The 20,372-nt window shown below is 46.7% G+C and overlaps 1 protein-coding gene across 6 annotated transcripts in view; it reads right to left on the bottom strand.

Annotated features, from left to right (window-relative positions):
• Positions 1-5,977: 5,977 nt before the first annotated feature.
• SFMBT2 (Scm like with four mbt domains 2) overlaps positions 5,978-20,372 on the bottom strand; it is a 222,993-nt gene continuing 208,598 nt past the window's right edge. For all 6 annotated transcript variants that reach the window (XM_059912123.1, XM_059912115.1, XM_059912134.1 and 3 more), the window contains one exon: positions 5,978-10,826. In XM_059912123.1, the coding sequence (XP_059768106.1) occupies positions 10,686-10,826 (141 nt within the window). In that variant the 3' untranslated portion in view covers positions 5,978-10,685. The remainder of the gene's footprint in view (positions 10,827-20,372) is intronic.

Below are 20,372 nucleotides of genomic sequence, written 5' to 3'. Positions count from 1 at the left end.
TAGGGCAATTTAACTGCCTTACTCTTTCTATCACCGCCCCGTTTCCACACTCATCAGATTGGCAATAATTAAAAACATGGCCAAGTAGAGGTGAGGATGTGAAGTGAAGTAGGGCATGTAAACTGGTACCACCTTGTAGGGCAGGAGTGTAAACTGGTACCACCACTTTGGATAACGCAGGAAATACCAGCCCCCCAAAAAATATTCTAGAGAGATTGGAAAAAGGAAAACTTATTAACTTTTAAAAGGAAATAAAAGGGACCATCTTAAAATCTTCAGAGTAGAAATGGTTTCCTAAACAAGAGAATAAAAGTAAGAATCATAGAGGAAGGGCGTGACATATTGAAGTACATTCAGATTAAAACCTTCCTGGATTACAAGGGACAAAATGAAGTAAAGGACAAAAACGGAGTGGAGGAACACGTTTGCAGCACAGACGATTGATATGGGATTAATAGCAAGAAGTTACTTTTTAAAACTCTTATAAATCAGAGGGAGAGAAGGAGAGAGGAGGGAAGGAGGGAGAGAGAGTGAGAACCATCGGTACAGGCGATGAGCAGACCTTCACAGAAGAAAAAGCGTAAAGGGCCAAAAAGCATATGAAAGGATGACAAACTTCACTCAGGATTACAGCTGTGCCAGTCAAAACTATCTTGAGTTACCATTTCCACACTCATCAGATGGGCAAGAATGAAAAACTCTGCCAAGTATAGACAAGGATGTGGAGCAGGGAAAGCTCATCCACTCCTGGCAGGAGTGCAAACTGGTACCACCACCACGTGGGACGCCACTGCAGCGCCCAGTAAAGTCGAAAACGTGCACAGTCCCTGCACAGCAATTCCGGTTTGGGAAATGTCCTTTAGAGACACTGTGACGTGTGTGTATAAGAAGAATCGTGTGGAAACTTTCATGGCAGCATTCTTGGAAATAGCAGAAGAACCGAGAATGTGAAGGTCCACCAATAGGAGACTGGATAAGTCAATCACGGTATAGCTGATGGAATTCATGCCGCAGTGGAAATGAATGAATTAGATATATTAACACACATAAAGCTCATACATATAACATTGGGCAAAAAGATTAAATTGTAATATGATGCAAGAAGCACGATAACATTCACTGAAGTATTGAAAACCCACACAACAGTGGTGTACATTACTATGGTCCTATTAAAACGTAGTAATAGTATAAAAATTGTGCCTAGGAATGGAAAAATTGGAATTGTGGTTACCTCTGGGATGTGAGGGAGGGAAATAGAATCAGCGAGGCGTTAAAGGGGTTTTCAACTCCATCTATAGGATTTTATAAAATACATAAATCTCAAGCAAATATGGCAAAATGCTATTATTTCTAGAAGCTGGGTGGATGGTACATAAACATTCGTTATGTTGAATTATTTAAACATTTATCAAAACATTAAAACTATTAGCTAGATAAAGATGTTTAACTCCACCCCAGAGAACATGATTATAAAATAACTGCTAGTGGGAGTTTTTTAAATGGTATAAACAACTGGATTCAAGATTGTGTTATAAATACACATGGAAATACGATAAAGTGGTAATTGGACAGAGTGAGATAACAGGGCAATTTAATAACTGTCCCTTACTTTCCAAATTTTCTTTAACGCACACATATTACTTTAATAACCAGAAAGAACATTTTCAATTTAAACTTTCAACCCGTGTTGTAAAGTCATTCCAAAAGGATTCATGTTACAAGCAGTCCCAATTACACAAGGCTGGTAGGTTTCCCAGGCTGGATTACACCAGCATATTTTGTCCTTATTATTTTCACATTGCCTATGTGAGTGTAACCATAGCTGCCTCCTGTTTCAGGCTTGTTCCCTAGAAAACAGATTCTGAAGATAAGCTTACAAGCTGAGGCTTTATTGGTAGAATCCCAGGCTGTGGGAAGTTAAGCGTGGAAGGAAGGAAAGTCAGTGCAAAGTAGTGCATTATGGAGCTGGCCACGGTTTCATGAAAGAGCAGGGGTACTTGTTCAGACACGTGGGGTGTCTCTGGACCGACTGTACAGACCACCAGATGTGGGGAAGTCCATCTGGGGGGAGGATGGGAGAGGAATCTCCTTGCTGGCTACATCCTGTCTCTTATGAATCAACATCTGCTTGTGGGACACGAACTCCCGAGCACGTCCAGGTTCTGTCCCCTGAAACAGCCACAGCCCAGGCCCCAGCGCTTCATCTGGGCCCAGGGATGACGGGAGGAATGAAAGCTTTGATGGGTCTGGAGCAATGGACCCTGAGTGCCAGGGGGCTTGTGGCTGCCACCGTGACAGCCCTCGCCCTGGGGGTGGCCACAGCAGCTGGCGGCGTCGGGGAGGTGATGTAACAGCCGCAGTGGCCGAGTTTATCCAGCAAGGAGCTGCAAGCCTGGGAACAGTGGAGGAACTGAGCTGACCCAACACCGGCAATCCATTGTGCCTCTCGGATGCACCCCGCTGTCCCGTGATGCCCCGCTCTCACAGGCTGAGGACAAGATGCTCTCATTTTTTTTCCCAGGAGGGCGAGTGCAAGTCCCTGCAAACTATAAAAAAGAATGAGCCTTAGCACAGCCCTGACTTACATAGTATATCCATTATATTCCTATATTTCTTCTGACTTCTTCCTCAGTACTATGAACAGGACGCTCTGGTTTCCACCTTGTTTATTGGAGGCCAACGTCTGGAAACCATTCCAGGGAATCACGGAACTGGCTTCCAAGTCATCCTTACAAGAATATTAAACCCCCAAGTCACAGGTAAACACCCCACGTCCTGAAGTTCCCAGATCCAGTCTAGTATTCCGTCCGGCTTGGTCTAACACCCTCATCTACCCCCACTAGAGTCCCTCAGCTTCTGCCAGGGTGCACCGGCCACATCTTGCCTTTCCTTCGGTGAAGTGGGCTGTCCTTCCGTGCTCAGGCTTTGTCATTCCCAGCCCGGCTGTGCCGAGACCCGTCTGGTAACCGTGGAAGCGATGGTGGGCAGGAAAAGGTTAGGGGCACATCTTAGAATAACGTCATTTTGCAAAGCACCTGCCTCAGGTGATGTTGTTCTACAGTGTTCAGGCCAGGGGCCTGCTTCTGCCAACTAGGAGGGGTTGGGGCAACGTGAGGTTCAAGATTCTTGGCTCATGTACCCAGTAACCCCACCCCAGGTTTCAGAGGTTCACACTTTCAGCAGCAGAGTCCTGACTCTGCAGGAGGAAAACTGTCAGTTCTGCACATTTCACATCCTTTGCAGCTCTGCCATCCTTGTTGCCTGATTTTTCAGCGGGTCTTCCCTGTGCCTGGCATCTTTGAAAACTGCCTTCCTAAGCCTGCCACTTCCCTTTTCCTTTATTAATGTCACCGTTCTTGCCCACAGCCTTGCCTTCCACCTGTTGCTCAGCCTAGTCAAACAGAGGCCAAAGCTTTAGTGACCGCAATGCTGCTGTGGGGATTCGTCATCCTGCTTACTAAGAGCGACGGGGTCCCTACTGCTTTCAGACGGGTGGCAATCCCATCCCAGATCCCATCTGCAGGCTCTGTTTTCTAGAAAACACCTGGCACCTATGATCTTACTTGATGTTCCAAAGATAACAGAGTAGGAGGCTATGCTCACATGCTAGTATTTTTACTGTGGAATAAAATACCAGGACAGCAGCAATGAGGGAATATGGAAATCGAGGCAGGGGAAGGAGGGAAAACATATAAAGGTGATACGTCACAGAGTTGGCCTCTAAGAAAACAAAAGATGGTTCCTCCAGTAGTTGAGACCCCTCTGGACAGGCCACACAGAGCGACCACGTTCCTGCCAGGTCCCTCGCACTTCCTTCATGGATCTGAGCTGACGCTCTAAGGTACTGATGCCTGGAGAGTCAGCTTGGATCACCCAGCCCTTCTGGTCAACTGCTGTCCCCGGAAGCCAGATCCTGCACCCGGTGGTATGTATTTCATTTGAATCCAGCAATGGTGGGAGGGGCACCAGCTCTCAAGGGTTTGATTGGTTCGGGCCTGGGTATCTGAGGTTCCCACTGAGGAGGGAGTGAAGGAAGCAGTTAGTGGTGGCCCAGACATTCCAATGAATAAGTGGTTAAGGGCCCAGGAGTCGATGGTGCCCAGTGAATGGGGATCTGAGTCACCTACTGTGGGCCAGACTCGTTGCCTAGAATCACACACAATTTCTAGTCCTATCAACCCTGGATGGATATGTTACTCTCTACCTTCTACAGAAACAAAAACTGAGGTTTTGTGTTACATACCTGGCAAACGTGAGGAAAAGAATTTGAACCTAGGACTGTCCGAAAAGTACAATTTGTACTTTTCCTGCAAGCCTGTGCTGTCTGTCTCCATCCAGTTCTCTCTCTCCGCAACGTACACCTAGATAGATGTAGCGCATCTATCACTCCAAAAGTTTGAAGCCAGTTATTTGGCAATTACCTATGATAAAGCAGATCTTGAGGTTGGGTGAGAAGGTGGGGTGGTGGTCATCGTGCTTTGATCTGACTTCAGAATAACAAAGGAAGAGTGTTCTTGGAGAATCCACATTGCAGAGGGCACTTCAGACACAACCAAGGAACCACATTACATGGGATGTGTGGCAGCTCGGGTTGGGCTGACTTCCAGAAAAGGGCTCGATGAAGTTACTCCCTAGTAAATCTTTGTGGCCCATCTATTATCTTGATGGAGTATTTTTACCCCACCGGTTAAATGCCCAGCCTTCACGCTGGAGTCACCCAAGGTCACATCCACATACAGTATTTTGTTAATGCAGTCTTTGCACCCCCCTTAAGCAGGATGCTGTCCCAGAGGCTTGGAATAAAGTAGCAGCACCACCAGAAGCCAACTCAAAGGGGCAGCAGCTTCTGGTGAACTGGGAGCTGTCAACAGCCTTGCGAGATGGCAGAAGAATCAGAAATAGGCTTTGGGTGGCAACATGGAGAGAAACGTAGATATTGTTTTGCCTTAATTCATTCAATTTAGAAGTCTGGAAAAATGTTCAGCTTTCACTTTATTATAAATTTAGTCTTTAGATTTGTTGTCAAAGGTCTTCTTCACAAGTAGAAATACGATGATCATATGTACTTGGCCACATAATCCTGCCCTAGATGCTTCTAGAATATTTTGAGAAAACGAACAATATGCTTCCTGCTCTTGTCTGCCCTCGTAGGCTTTGTTTTGTTATTAAATCTTTACTAGGAGGCAAAGCTCCCATAATTAAAAACCAAACAAAAAAATCTATATGCAGAACTTGATTGCCAGCAGGGCAAAAGAAAATGTTTAAAGCGAAGTTAAGATGTTGGAGATTGTCTGTGGTTGGAAGGAAGAATTGCTCAGCACTCCCCCACCTCCCTTCCCTAAATGCCCCTTATTCCCCTCACCTTATCTGTCCCTCGGTGATGCTACCAGAAGCAGCAGTGGGGGAGGGGAAAGGAGCATCCTAATCTGGCGACAGAGACCGCAGGATGGGTGCAAGGATATCGATTCCTCTTCCAACTTGTATGCCTAAGACCTATTTGTGACACTTCAGGGGCAATGAAAAATGTAAATATGGCTGTTTACTTATCGTTCTCATAGACATAAAGGAGTGTTTCTAGCAATGCACCAGGTAATCATAAAATTACTAAAGTAATGGAAAATGGGAAGGCTAGAGGTGATCGTGAGGATGTACAGTAATGTTTTAATAAAAAGAATAAACCCAAGTTCCTGAGTAAAAGGATCCAGAGCTAGCAGGTGACCTTGAAAGGTAATGTAGGATTTTGAGAGCCTTAGTTATTAAAACCCTATAAACCATAAAAAAAACCAAAAAAAAAAACAAAAAAAAAAACACCCTATAAACATTTGCTTCAGTGCATGGTGAGAAAAAAAAAATCTTAATGCAAACCTTAAAAACAATATTTAATAACTTCCCACATAAAGACACAAACACCACCATAGAATTTATTCTCACTTTATTAACAACGTGGCTTACAATTTTTTTCAAGTAAAAAGGGTTTTTCATTTAGAATAAAAATTAAAATATAACTCTGATATAGATTTTCATTTATTTACATGAAAACATATATACAGAATACAATCTTACAGCAAACCACGACATGCCCTTTGTCCTGCAAATATCTAAAGTAAAAACACCAACTTTTCCCTTTTATGCACCAAAACATACACAAGATATGAATCAAATTCCAATACAAACTATTCAAACTGGAATGCAAAGCAGTAAAAGGGCTTTGACGTTCACAACTAGGGGTAGTTTATGCTTCTAGATATCATGCTGGCTCCCATTTTGAACAACAAATGAGATGATTTTTTTTCTGTCATTTAAAAACTTTTGTCTCCGATTGCCCACTGTAAAGTGATTTTCAGCAAATGCTTCTTAGAACTTTACTTTTTCTTCAACACATCTCTTCGGTCCACATGAAGTACCCACTCTGCCTGGTGATGTAAGTCTTGACCTACTGGGACTCCCTGGTACCGTATCCTAGCCTTTTTTAAACAAAACCAAGAAAATGGAAAGTCTGCAGCTCAGGAAATTGTATTACCGATCATCTAAACCAGAGATTCTTTTCTTAACCAAAACCCAAGGCAGCATCATGTGTCAACACTTAGAATTTTTAGGTGACTTAAGTGGGTCAAAAATAGCACAGTTGGGATAGCACATTGTGTTTGGGATACGTATAAATCAACTCTAGTGGTAAAAGCTATGAGAGTCGCCCAATGTAAAAACTCAACTAAGTTGAAGTGAGTAAAGCAATTTCCAGAAAACTCTTTAACAGAAAAAAACAAGTGAAGGAAAAAAAGAATCATTACAGTGTAATCGTTGCCAATAGAGCCTCCCTTGCTATTTAGTTACTGCACCAGAGAGACACGGGCAGTATGTATGTCTCCCCAACGATTACTTTTTCCTTAAAAACTACAGATACCTTAAAATTTACTATTTTTCCCTTCAAATAATTGCACGCTTGGCCACAGCTTTCTAAAGATAGAATAGTGTAGGACTTGGAGCCTAGATTCACCATCTTAACCAAAAAAGCAACAATGACGCTCAAACCACAAAGACTTAACACCTGTTTTTATAGTTCTATCTAGAGAAATAAATACAAACGGGCGTTCGACAAAAGAAGTATGAAACCCCTAACGCTTCCAAAACGAAGGGAGAACAGCCTTTAGAAAGGGGCGTTTGGTTTAAGATAAAAGGCAAATCTCAGAACTTGCCTGATAACAACACTCAAGATTCTGTGACACAAATTAAGGAAACTGAGACCAATCTTCAAAGGCTGATCAAAATCAACCTTCCAGAGACTTCAGTGTGGGGCAAAGGGGGCAGTGTGAAAGGCCTGAGTCATTTTAATTTATTGAGGAACAAATCAAAGCAAACACAAGAAATCACCTTTCAAATATGATCAAATAAGGCAAAGCAACCTAATAGCTGTACAGCTCAAGCACTCTGAGTCAAACTTTGATCAAATGAACCTAATTTTAAAAGTGATGGATTTCTCCATGCTATGCAACATTGTGGTGAAGGAAACTGGGTTTTTGCTGTTGCTATTTTTCTTTTTAAAGCGAAGAAGTTCTTCCGGAATGGCGACCTTTCTACGTTTATATTTTTGTGGACAGGATATTTTCCTAACACAGGACAAAAGCAGTCAAGAGGTCAGAGGTGGATACGAGCTCCATTAGTTTTAGGGCGGGACTCAGTGACGGACTCTCAGCCTTAGAGATGAGGTGGCATTTCTGCTTTTCAAGTGATACACGCTGTACATACAGACTGCAGGGCCTGCTCGGCCGGGAAGGGGAACACAGTTCTTGGGCCGTTCCCAGAGGTAATGAGCAACCCGGTGTATGCCGGACGCAGGTACACAGAGGAGAGGCCTCTGACCCCAAAGCGCTGTCAGAGAGACAGCGGGGAGACGGGAGCATCTGGGGATGAAGAGGGGAGGGGGCATTGCCAGCTGGAGTGTTTCAACCAAGAAACGTTTATCTTAGGCGCTGGGGTGCATTGGGGGCTACAGGTGTGAGAGCAACTCTTCCCGCCATAAGGGACGAAGACCGAGTAACAACGCTGTAAAACGTTCCTTGAAAACTGGCCCTTTCTCTAAGGCAGAAGCTGGTGAGAGGGGAATCCTACAGAGAAATGAACACCACCTGACACTTACGCAGCCCAAGTCCTGCTGATGTGAAGAAGCACAGACCCCCATCACAGAAGTCCCCAAAGAATCTGAACTGGAGGGCAACGTTGGCAACACTCAGAGCAAAAGTATCTTCTTGCCCCTAAAATGTTTCCTGGCTCGCAGCAGGGCAGGGAGATGGCACGCAGACAGCCTTTAGGACGCCTGCCCCAGAGCCAGGCCTCTTCTGCCTCGGCCACAGCCGTCTCCCCGCCAGGCACACGCAGAGCGCAGGTGGTTGACAGGGAAGATCCCACAAAGAGACCGAGGATAAGGAGAGTTCTGGGCATCTGGCCCCTCGGGAAGAGGATGCTTCCCCAGCAATGGTGGCCGCGTCTCCCCCGGGCTGCCGGGTGGGAGGCCTCCAGCTCCTCTGCGTGGGCCCCAGGGACTCCCCCTACCCCCCGGAGAGCCACTTATTCCCACGCAGCACCCTCCCCTCTGGGCCACTCCTGGAACGGGCACGAGAAGGTGCCATTCATTCTGAAAGGGGGCTGCAGCCCTCACATCCCTTCATTCCCGTCCCACACGCAACGGGAAGAACTCAGCTCAAAAAGGCCACAGTGAAGGATCACAAACGTGTCAGCGACGGGAAAATGCCCCAAACCATGAAAAGGATGCCCTTTCCAACTGGTTGACAGAGTTCAGCTCCATGGGACTGAGCGTTTAAGGCCAAAAGCACATGGCTGAGGAGGCAGCGGTGGGGAACCAGAGAGAGAAATGGGACCGCAGGCCAGGCTGGGATCCTCACGGACGGCTGCCCGTCTGCACAGGCCAGGCACAGGGCCTCCCAGCAGAGGCAACCGGCAAGTCCAGTGCCGAACGTTTAAACTTGACTTAGGATCAGCTACAGGGGGGACGACAGTCTCGACCACATGTTTTCTCTTTTCATCCGTAATGGTGACAGAATGTTGACAAAGGTTAGCCTTAGTGATGGAGCCTCTCAAAATCTGACAGATAACCAGCCCTCATATGTGGCACGAATATGATCAGCTCGTCAGCCAACCCAGGATACTATTCCTGGAATTGCTGACACTCGCGTCAAAGAGAAGAGGTCGAGGTAATTATGCTCATAAAGGAAGAGCAGGGTGGGTAGCGCCCACTCTTCCTGGGCAACGTGGGGCCTGAGCTTCCTCACACAAGTTTAAAAAGGCTTCTGGGCAACGACCAGCACAGAATACAGTGGTCCGTTCGGGCTTCATAGAATATATTGGATCCGTCCAGGGTGCACACAGACGAAGCACCTGGTACAAAAGACCAGCTGGTCCCCGGAGCCACAGATCTCTCTACAAACGACTGGACCCACTTAATGAAAACAGCCAAGAAATGTCCTAAGCAAACCAGAGCCGGAGTGAGCTGCAGGAATTACACACTCTCTTTTTCTCGCTTTGGCCAATGTGGACTCTTCCCTGACAGCAGGAGCAGGATGGGGACAAGGGCACACGTGTCAGTGCCACACGCCTAAGAGTTCAAACCTGTTACTTTACCGGAAGGAGGTCCAGGGTGATTCAAAGTCAGCCCAGATGACGGGGTCAGTCAAAGGCCGAGCCAGGAGAACGTGGGGCTGCCTCCAGGGCCAGGGCCCCTCATCACCCCGTGGGAGATGTGTGTGCCGGGGCAGGGGTGACTGAGCAGGGCGGGGCTTGAAGGGACCCTCCTCGGGAGACCCAGTACAGTGTCCCTCTAAGGGAAGGAGCTGTTGGACCAACAGCTTCCCTCAGGTCTTTTCCCCGCTCTTGCTCTCTGGAATGAAGCTCTGCCTTCAATACACAATTCAAGATGCCCCAAGAGACTAGAGGAGACCCTCCCTGACCTGGTGACAGTTAAATGAGCATGTCGGAGATCTCAGAGGTTCTGTACAAGGCTGCAAGCACGCCTCCTCCCTGCAGACTTCCTGGATGCCCATCTCCCTGTCATGACACCCGGCCTTCCTTCTCTGCCCAGACTTTCTGAAGTCTCCTCCGACAGGCGGAGTCCCTCCTTTGCTAACTGCCATCCTGAAACATCGCCTAGAGCTGTGCGTGAGAAATGAGTCACCACCAGATCAAACTGCAGCAACAGCTACACGCGTGTCGACCTGAAAGAAGCATCTATGGATGTGCCTGGGAACAATCACACTAAAGCCATCTGCAAGGCCTCCTCCTGGGTCACAACCTAAAAGACATCACCTGCGCCTTAGTTTTCAAAGAAGTGTGGGCCTTGGTTTAGGAAACCTTGTTCCGAGGAACCTGCCTGGTTTGGGGTGGGAGAAAGGCGGGGGCGTGGTCTGCAGAGATGCATGTCCACATCTGCAGGGTACGAGCTTAAATTCACACCCTCCAGGAGCCACTGCTGCGGGGCCCGGGGTGCTTTGGAAACATGGAAACCTCGAGTAGGCTGGTGGGCAGAGGAGGCCCTCGTGCTTCTCGCCTTGTGGGGACACAGCATGTGCACCACCTGACGCATCCCGGGAAAACGGAAGGTCCAGTCCCGGAAACCCTTCGAGACACGAGACACTGCATCACCGGGACGGCGGGTGGGGCGGGCGGGGCGGGCGGGGTCAGTTGGCGTACTGGGCATAGAAAGCCACCTTGACCCTCTCGATCTGGTGGCACAGCTTGATGGCGGGCCCCAGCTTCAGCTCCAGGCACTCCTGCACCGTGGGGAGGGTCAGCAACAGGAGCGCTTGGCCGTCGATATCCTGCCAGGAGACAAAGCCGGGTTAGAGCCCAGGCGGGACAGGGTGCACGGGGGTGGGGGTGGGGAACATGTGAGCCACGACGGGCTTCACCCCAGGCCCAGGGCATGGGGGCGGCTCTCGTTCCCTCTGAGCCTGCAGAGCACGGGCCAAGACGGCGACTTGGCTTGATGGCTGCCTGATCTCTTGGCTAATAAAATCTTTCTGCTAAGATAACACTGGCTGCTGTGAAATTCTCCAGCCTGGGCTGGAGGGGATGAAGAGCTGGGCTGGGCTCTCCCTAAGCCCATCACCTCTTGCTGGTTAAGCCCCAGGCCCCCAGATCCAGTCCTTCCTGGGCTTTTGGTGTCCTCCCTCCGCTCTGCTCTGTGACTATCTGAGCCCTGGAAAGGGCTCTCCAGGAACAAGAGAAATGTCCTCTCTTCCCTGCCAAGCCCTGACAGTTTACCATCAGAAGGGGTGAGAAGATGCCACAGCACGATCTTCCACAGAGGAGAACACATGTACTTGGACACATGTGTGTGTGCCCGTGCACACACACCCCCTCCCCACATTTACAACCTGTGTCACCCAGAATGAGGAGTCTGAAGTCTACTCCCTGTGCTATCTTACTTGGCCCTTCTGCATCCATACCCAGGGGTCCCCACGATGGGGATGTTCACTCAATCACTGTGAAATTGCATTCACCATAGAAAGAAAGGGCACAAAGGCTCAGCCCAAGGCTTTACGATCACCCCAGTGGGTTCTGCCTCTTCACCAGCTTGCTTCCTGTAAGAATCGGGTTTATTTATCTAGACATCGTTTGATTGGGTTACTGAGTGTCAAGGCAACCCCTCTTCCTGTTCACCCAGGCTTCATGTTCTGGAGGAAGTAAACGAGGGCCCAAGAGCCTGCAGGCCCGAGGTAACGATAAAGGTCGTGGTGGAACGGGAGCAGACACTGACGGCGGCACACACAGCAGACTCGCCGCCACACAGAGCAGCAGGGCCCCAGGGCCGCCGTGAGCCACAGCGCCGCAGCAGCTACACCATCGACGCAGGCACGTATCTCAGGGACCGCGTGTCGGTGAGGTTCACATAGGCAGCTTTTTTTCTTAAACTGTTTATCTAGCTGCCTTGAAAGCAACTAAAGCAAAAAAAACCCCAAATGGGTATAACTGTTAGCCTTGCCTTCGAAGACTAATGTTTAAGGATAAGCAACATTTATCATTTGATCGGTTTTGAAAGCCACCTTGATGCACTGTTATCCCCTAAGACGTATGGAAGCAATAAAGAACTTAAAAAGCATCAATGCAAATGCCATTTATTATTGTTAAATTACGGACAAGCACTGGCTGTGATGCGTGCGACTGTAAGCCATGTCTCCACCAAGACTCAAACTTGACCTCGTCAAACCACAAAGGGAGCAGAGCAGCCTTGAGTACGCCCTGAAAGTAGGAGACAAACTCATAAAACTGTCAATGAATTTCTGATGCTATATCTTTTTTCCCTTTACACGTGCCTTTACACGTTATTTTACATTCTTTTCACATGCTATACCTATAAGACCACGAAGCAAATAATGGTACCCCATGGCCTGGGGCCTGTTAGCTGAGTCCACTTTCAGGGCCAAATCCACATATATTCTATCAAAACTAGACCTGGAGAGTGCAGACCAGCAACACTGGCTGATCTAATTAAGATCACATAGCTGGTGAGGGACAGCGGTGGAACTCCGATCATGGTTTTCTGAAATTAAACTTTGGGGGGAAAATTGTAGCTCAGCTCTTCACATCTGCACCAGGTTGTGATGGCTACCCTTGGACACACAGATTAATCACAATTGAAAATCAGCCCTAAAGTATTTGTATAACCCTCCACAGTCGGTTTCAGTGAAGGTGGCCGCCATATGCATGCACCACGTTGAGTGGAGGATGTCACCGATTCAATCACTCAACGGGCATTTATTGAGCACCTACTAGGTGCCAGGCACCCTGAAGGCCTCTGGGTGCATCACTCTGAACAAAACAAAGACTCCTGCCCTGGAGACGCCAAGAATCTTAAGGGAGGTAGACAAATAAGCAGACCCCTATGATATAGGGAACTTAATGTATGGACGTAGTGCTACGGGCCCCATCAGGCCAGGCTACGGAGCCGATCTTACAGGAGTCAAGGAAGGCTTCAGAGATTAGACAATGAGGTACTCAGACCTAGGGGTCCAGTGGGAAGTATTAAGGCGAGGACGGACTCAGGGAACACAAGTGGTTCATCAGTGCATGGAATTCAAGGAGCGTGCGGAGACACTGAAGGCAGAATTGAGATGAGCCCAGACAGGAACTGGGGACTTATTCTGGAGATGTGTGATAAGAAGTCACCGAAGGACGTTAAGCAGATAAGTAACTTTATCAGGTGTGTCTGCAACCTAATATTGGCCACAGGGTATCAGAATGAATTACGCAGGGAAGGGATGAGAGGCTGAAGGCAAGGACCTTTATTAGGAGGTGGCAAACTGAGTCCGCTGAGAGAGCGCGTTGGCCAGAACTCAGATGCTTCCCATCGGATGCATTAAAGTTTACTGTAAAGCAGATAAGCCAACCACAAACTGGGGGGAAAAAGCCTGCTACGTAAACAACTCACAAAGGATGGCAGCAGTATCCAGAATACAGAAGGAGCTACTACAAATCAATAAAAAGAAGATAAACTATTTTTAAAAATTAGGCAAAAACCATGAGTAGGTATTTCACAGATGAAACAAAAGTGGTGAAAAATTTAAGAAAAGATGCTTAACCTTACCAGGAATCAGGGAAGTGCAAATTAAGCCCACATTACAATATAATTCTATACCCACGAAAGTTAAGAAGTCTGACAATATTAAGTGTTGACACAGAAGCCTCTACGTGATGAGTAGAAAGGTACATTCGTATGCTACTCTGGGAAACATTTTGGAAATCAAACAAGAGCACAATAAACACAAAATTCTGAATAGTATTAACTGCCAGTGGAAATAAAGGGGAGTGAGAGGGAGGATGGCCTTGGTAGATGCAGCCATGTTGCAAAGTTCCTGATTCTTCCTTGGGTTGGTGGCTTTCATGGGTGTCCCTTTTATTAATAGGCCCCATATGTACAAACAGTACATATACTCTTCTGGATGCACAGACTAGTTTTCAATAAAAGCATTTCAGTGCATCTACATCTCTGATGTGAATCGGTATTTCTCACTGGTTTTCTTTCTGAAGTGAAAGTTTCTACACTTTCCTGACACACCACAGCCAAGGGAAGAGAAGGAATGCCCTCCTAAATTCATGGATCTTAATTTTGGGGGAGGTGTTATAAGCCTTTTAAAGCTGTTCTCATGTCTTTGCCAAATATTTATTAAATTATTCATATGTCAGACCCCAAAGGAGATGTGGGAGATACAAAATGAGTGAGACTTGGCTTCCTCCTTCTGCAGCCAGGGAGCAGAAACACCTGCGCAAGTAGCTACCAACGGCAAATTTGGAAAGATACCCAGAGCCAGAGATGGGCCCTGGGACACTCGCCCCGGCTGGGGGAGCCAGGCTGGCCTCACGTTTAACTGCCTTGTGATAAGGCATATCAATGCGGGCATGGGGTTTTGTTTTCCCCTGCTCTATCCTCAGCACCTAGAAAAATGCCTGCCGGGCACATAATAGGTGCTCAGTAAACATTTGCTGAATAAATAAATGGGAAGAATTGGCCTCAGTAAACTTAAAAGTCAACAGAAGGGTAAAAGGGTAAAAGATGGAGAGGAGGTGGAGGAGCAAGATGGGGGTGGGGATTAAGAGCCCCAAAATAGCCAATATTTTGAAATAACTATAAATGCAATATAACCTTTAAAAATTGTGAATCACTAGTTGTACACCTGAAACTTATACAATATTGTGCGTCAACTGTACCTCAATAAAATTTTTTTTAAATAAAGGTAAGGGTAAGAGAGAATTTGGAAGGTGAACAGAAGTGGAGGAGAAAGAATAGGGTATTCTTGGGCTACCTTAGTCTGTTCCGGCTGCTAAAAAAGAACACCATGGGATGGTAGCTTATAAACAACCAACATGGATTTCTCACAGTTCTGGAGGCTGCAAGTCTAAGATCAAGTAGATTCAGTGGGGTGTCTGGTGAGGACCTGCTTCCAGGTTCATAGACTTCTCGCTGTGTCCTCACAGCAGGGAGGAAGCTGTCTGAGGTCTCTTTTATAAGGACACTGATCCCATCGTTAGGGCCTCACCCTCATGACCTCATGACCTCCCAAAAGACTCACCTCCAAATACCATCACACTGGGGGTTAGGATTTCCGCATATGGGTTTTAGGAGGGACATAGACATTCAGTCTATAGCACAGACACCACAAGCAGTGTCACGAGGTTCCTGCAGGGAGAGCTGTGCCATCTGTCGGGTGAGCTGGAATGTACCGGAATGCACCCCCACTAGTGCTTCCTGCGAGGTGCCTCAAGCAGGCTGACAGGGACCAAGAGTAGCTCCTTTAAGTCAAGTCCTCAGCTCCCGAGGACTCCCTACTCTCTTATGGGAAGAAATGAGGACGATGACAGTGGACTGACTGAGCCGCAGATAGCCTCAAAATAAAACCCCACATCCAGTGGTGAGGGGTCTCCAAATCCCCAAATAGAAACTCAAAGATGGCCCTTCAGTTTGTCTTTTCCAGGGCAGAGAGTGGGAGTAAATGCAGTGTTTACGGAGCTTTGAGGACCACGGATTCCTTCCCATACGGCCCAAGTGTTGACCCTGGGGGATCCACAGTGCCTTAAATCAACCACGAAGACACGCCGGTTTACATACGCACAGAGTCTGATCCACTTCCATAAATGACTCCCCGAACTCTGACCTCCTGCCTGTTGGGACAAATGTGCTCGGTCCCGCGGTCCTATAATTAATTGTGCAGTCAGCACCAGGGTGGCCGCTGCTATCAAATTCCATGCTCATCCGAAAAGTGACAGTGACTCTGAGAAACACAAGATGCGTTTGCAAGCGTCTGGGGCAGCGTTCAGAAGCGCACAACGGACACGCAAGGATTCCCGAGATGATGAGGCATCGTAAAATATGCCTGAGATAAAGCGGGGCCTCAAGATTAAGTGCTAAAACTGCCAAATTACTTTTACAAAGTTGGATAAAGAATCTGGGCTCTTTCCCGGAACACTCTTTGGGAAAGCACGTTGTTTGGACAGGTAGCATGACTGACTATCAGCCACGCGGACCTCGGCCCTGCTCTCCAACCTCGCAGCCAGCAGCTGCTCCGGGGACCTCAGCTGTAAGCCCACCTCCCTCACCTTCCTGCCAAGACGCCTCGTGTGTGCTCCGGCTCAGCTGACCCGGCCTCACTCCCGCAGTCGGCATCACCTTCTACGGCCCGATTCCAGGCTATATCTTCCCAGATTTCTCTGCCTACAGCTGCGTCCTCTCCTGCACCGACGATGACAATGTTTCAGTCTCTTATGTGCTGCTGCCAGCTGCTGATGTGTCCGTGGTCCCCAGTTGACGGGAAGCATTTAGAATTGCAAGCATCTTACCCACCTTTGTCTTCAGGCAGCTTTTAATAGAGTGCCTTGCACATAGGTTATCTGTAAATTCTTGTTGAGATGAGGAGATCTTACACATCATCGGCTAACAGGAAATCAAGGGCTTTCTCAGTGATCCACCTCCTCTGACTTGGAGAAACCTGAGCATCAGAAGGTCGTGACCTCCCATTCCACGCCCACGGTGCCCAGCACCACGCCAGCACACATGTAGGTGCTCGGATGATGGCTGATCCTTGGAAGAGCGATGGGAGATTCGGAAATGGCATTTAAGGCAGGGAGAACACAGGCTGGGGTATCTGTGAGCTTCCTCAAATTTCCTAGAACTGGGGTTCCCAGCATGGAGAACTTATCTGCCCTTTATTACAATGGATATATTTCAGCCCTCTTGTTTTGGAAACTTTGGATGAGAATGCTAAAATGGATACAGCTCAGGGGTACTCAGCATTTTTACAAAGGCAGAGAGGTTATTTGTCTGTCAGATGCCAGGCTGGCAATCTAAAAATGTGGTTTAACTAGAAATAAGAATGGTGTATTTAAAGGGAGAGTTAAACAAAATTAGCAAGAAAATTCCACCTGCTGATTACATCATTAGGTTTTTTTTTTTCTTTTTTAATCTATAAAGGTGTGCAAGTTATAGAAGGACCAGCAAACTGTAGTTTGAGTTCTGTAGAATTATCTTAGCAAATGAGTTGTGAGAAATAATGAGCTAAATTCCAGCTACTGGAGTGAAATCATGCAAGTCACCACTGAAAGGAGTGAAAAATTGAGGGGGCGGGGGGAACCCACCTTAGAATCCCTCTCATCATAGCTTTTGTTCTGGTTCCAAATAAGTTATTTTTTTCATTGATCATGTAGTTACAGACCTCACAGTTGATTTAATTTTTAGAAATATGCTCCCGTATAATTCAGAATGGTTGGCAAATCACTTGTTACGTTAAATACAGAATTACCATAAATGGACTACTCATTTTTAAGAAATGAAATAAGATAAAATACAAAACATGAAAGTTATACTTAGTACATGGGAAGATCACATTTATTTTGATACAGAGGTCAGTTTAGGAGTTGGTGGTTCCTTAGAGGGGATATTCAGGGCTTACAGAAGTAGAAAGAGGAGGGAATTAGTCTAAATGTGGATAACACCTGAAACTATCCTGGAATTTCTTTATTAAAAGTAAACCACTAATTTGGGTAGTTTGCTTATTGCATGGCTCTGATTCACAAAAGGTGAATGAATAGACAAAATTTTATTTAAGACTTTCCTGCTTTTTATAGACGTGTGGAGTTTCCCTGTATAATGTACATATTTGCAGCATGAAATTATAGAGTATAGATTTTTTAAGCAGTTACTATAACATTTCAGAGTTAAAAAGCATATATATTCTGGTAACGGGAAGTTTATAATTTTTGTAAATGCTCCTGGTGATTACGGTAGTCTCTGAATTTACGACTCGGAATCCAGGGAGTGAAGGCGCGTAGCTGTGACTCCACGCGCTGTGATTTCTCTCACGTGCTGGTGGATAAACCCCCAGCTCCTCCCCATTCATCTAAAAACTCATACGACGCCTGGAGGTCCCATCAAATCAGAGCTGTGGTGTTTGGGCTCAAAGGTGATAGAACAAATTAGTAATTAAAGGTCTGGTTGAACAAAAAACACGCTCAGGTGCCCACGGACTTTAGGTAGCCCCGCCGGGAACAGCCTTTTACTGTGACAGATGAAATGGTCTAACATAGAACTTTAAATAGAAATAAGGCTATAATCAATTAAATTCTACCTATTTTTCTCTCTATAAGAGAAATAAGTAGGTATGTAGGGCCAAGTTTTTAGGTGATGTGAGCAGATGCCCCTTGTTGATCCTAGAAGTGGCCGAGTGTCGGGAATGTTTCCTTCTTAGATGCCTTGGCTTGGGAAGGCACGAAACTTCCCGAGATGTTGTTATAAACAGGGATTAAAGTCCAATTAAGGATGATTCAGTATAAGTAGTATTTTAGCCTTTTTCACAAATCAGCTTTGTTTTCACCTTCTTATTACCAGATATTTAGGAAAGGAATCAACACTGAGCTTGTCTGCCCTTCACAGCACAAATAGCCTCTGTTCTTTGTCCCATGAGAGGCCCAAGTGGAAAACATTCGTCAGTTCAAAGTGGCACGTGAGTCTCAAAACAAGACCTTAGACTAACACAGACCGATACCTTCTGTATCTGCCTCGTGGATATTCCAAGGTCTGTACCAGACACTCAGTGGGTGCAGGCTGAATGAACATAGGACCGGCTGGAACACGTGTTAAATCTGTGTCATTAGCACTCGTCACGTATTCAAATGCGATGCTGTTTTCGAGGTGCTGCTAGTAATAAATACCAGACTGGAAAAATGCTGCATCGGGCAATGCTTTAAGCAGGATTTCAGCCTTCTGCTTTGTTCTTGTTTTCAAGACCGAGATGCAGTTTCTCAACAAGCCCCAAATCATGTAAGTCCTCACGTTTCTCACAATTCTCTTTCTTTCCTGTTTGTGTGTTTAAATGAAGGGACATGCTCATTGCCACGTCCTTTACAGACAAGGAACCTTTTTCTTTTTGTCTGCTTTTAAGTGTCGCCCAGAGAGGAAGTGCAGCTGGTGTCAGACAGCGAGGAGGTGGCCTGGCCTTCCAGCCACCATTCACTCGTTCGGTGCACTTACTGGGTGTCTGCAGAAGACGCTAATGGTCCATCAGTGGAAACCTTGGAACACTGAGGGCTACCCTCTCCTGGGAGGAGCTGGGAACCACATTAATTTGCTTTTTACAATTCATTACTGCATTTTGGTGGCCTTGGGAGAAAATCTGAGAAATTCACTGGGTACAGGGGAAATCAGAGGCCTTTCTTGTTTTCTTAATGATTTAATGCTTGAATTACCCTCTTTCTAGACTATTGGTTTGTATAATCTAAAAAAAAGCTAGATGGGCATATCTTTAATTTATGACATGGAAAACAGTACTTTAGTGAAATGCAAGGTTGTGAAAGATATTTACACTGTGAAACAATGCAAGAAATGTCAACAAATTGAGCAAACATAGTAGAGCAAGTCACAGGCTTCCACTTGAACCTTCTGTGTGAGGCCAGTGAGAAGTGTGCAAGGTGGATTATATTTAGAGTGGGGATTTGTTTTCATACTAACTTAAGGGAAAATATAAAAACCCTCCTTCCTTACGGCACATCATTTCATCTGCTAGATTAAAAAATTTTAAGGTATAAATTATATCAATTGTTCTCCCATTTATCCATAATTTAGCATAGTACCTAACATACCATAGACTTTAAAATAATTTACAAAGAAAGAAGTGAAGAAAGTAAGAAAACAGTGACAAAAGCAGCATTAAATAAAACGCAACGGCCCGAGGGCTTCTGCCTCTGGGAAGATCAAGTAGACTTTTCCCTCTTTCTCTCGAGAAGTAAAAGCCCTGAATGTTATAAATAAGACAAACATAAGAAGATTCTGGGAGGTGGAGAAAAGAAGGCAGACCAGCCAGGGACAGTGGGACTCCAGATTTGACACAGTAGCCAGTTCTCTGAGCTTTTGTTTGTTGGCCTCCTATGTCTTTAGTGTTACACAAGCTGGCAGCCCAGAAATGCCAACGGGCACAAATGAAAAGAGGGCCAACGGAAGCCTGTTCTCTCTACTGGAAGGGGGGAGCTGGGGAGACAAAAGCCTTTCAGACGACAACTGCTCCACCACGGGCCAACGCGCACCCCACCCGCCAGCCAAGGCAGAGCTGGGAGCCCTGAACCCCAGCCTGGCCAGGCTGCGTAAGACCCAGCCCTCACCAAGGGGCATCCGAGAACCCCTAGTAGAGGCCGGAGCTGCCGTCTCCACTGCACGGCGAAGAGACCTCACGGAGCTGCAGGTGGGACCACACGTAGAGCCCGGGTCTCCTGCTCCCCTGCCCCCAGGGACGACGAAGCCCCCCACCCCCTGCCGTGGCCAAGCCCCAGGAAGCCAGCTCGCACAGAAGACCCAGAGGCTCAGAACCAAAACAGCTGCTGCG

This window comes from Balaenoptera ricei, chromosome 2, assembly GCF_028023285.1.
Source record: "Balaenoptera ricei isolate mBalRic1 chromosome 2, mBalRic1.hap2, whole genome shotgun sequence".
NCBI lineage: Eukaryota > Metazoa > Chordata > Mammalia > Artiodactyla > Balaenopteridae > Balaenoptera > Balaenoptera ricei.
This window is presented reverse-complemented; position numbering and strand designations above follow the sequence as displayed.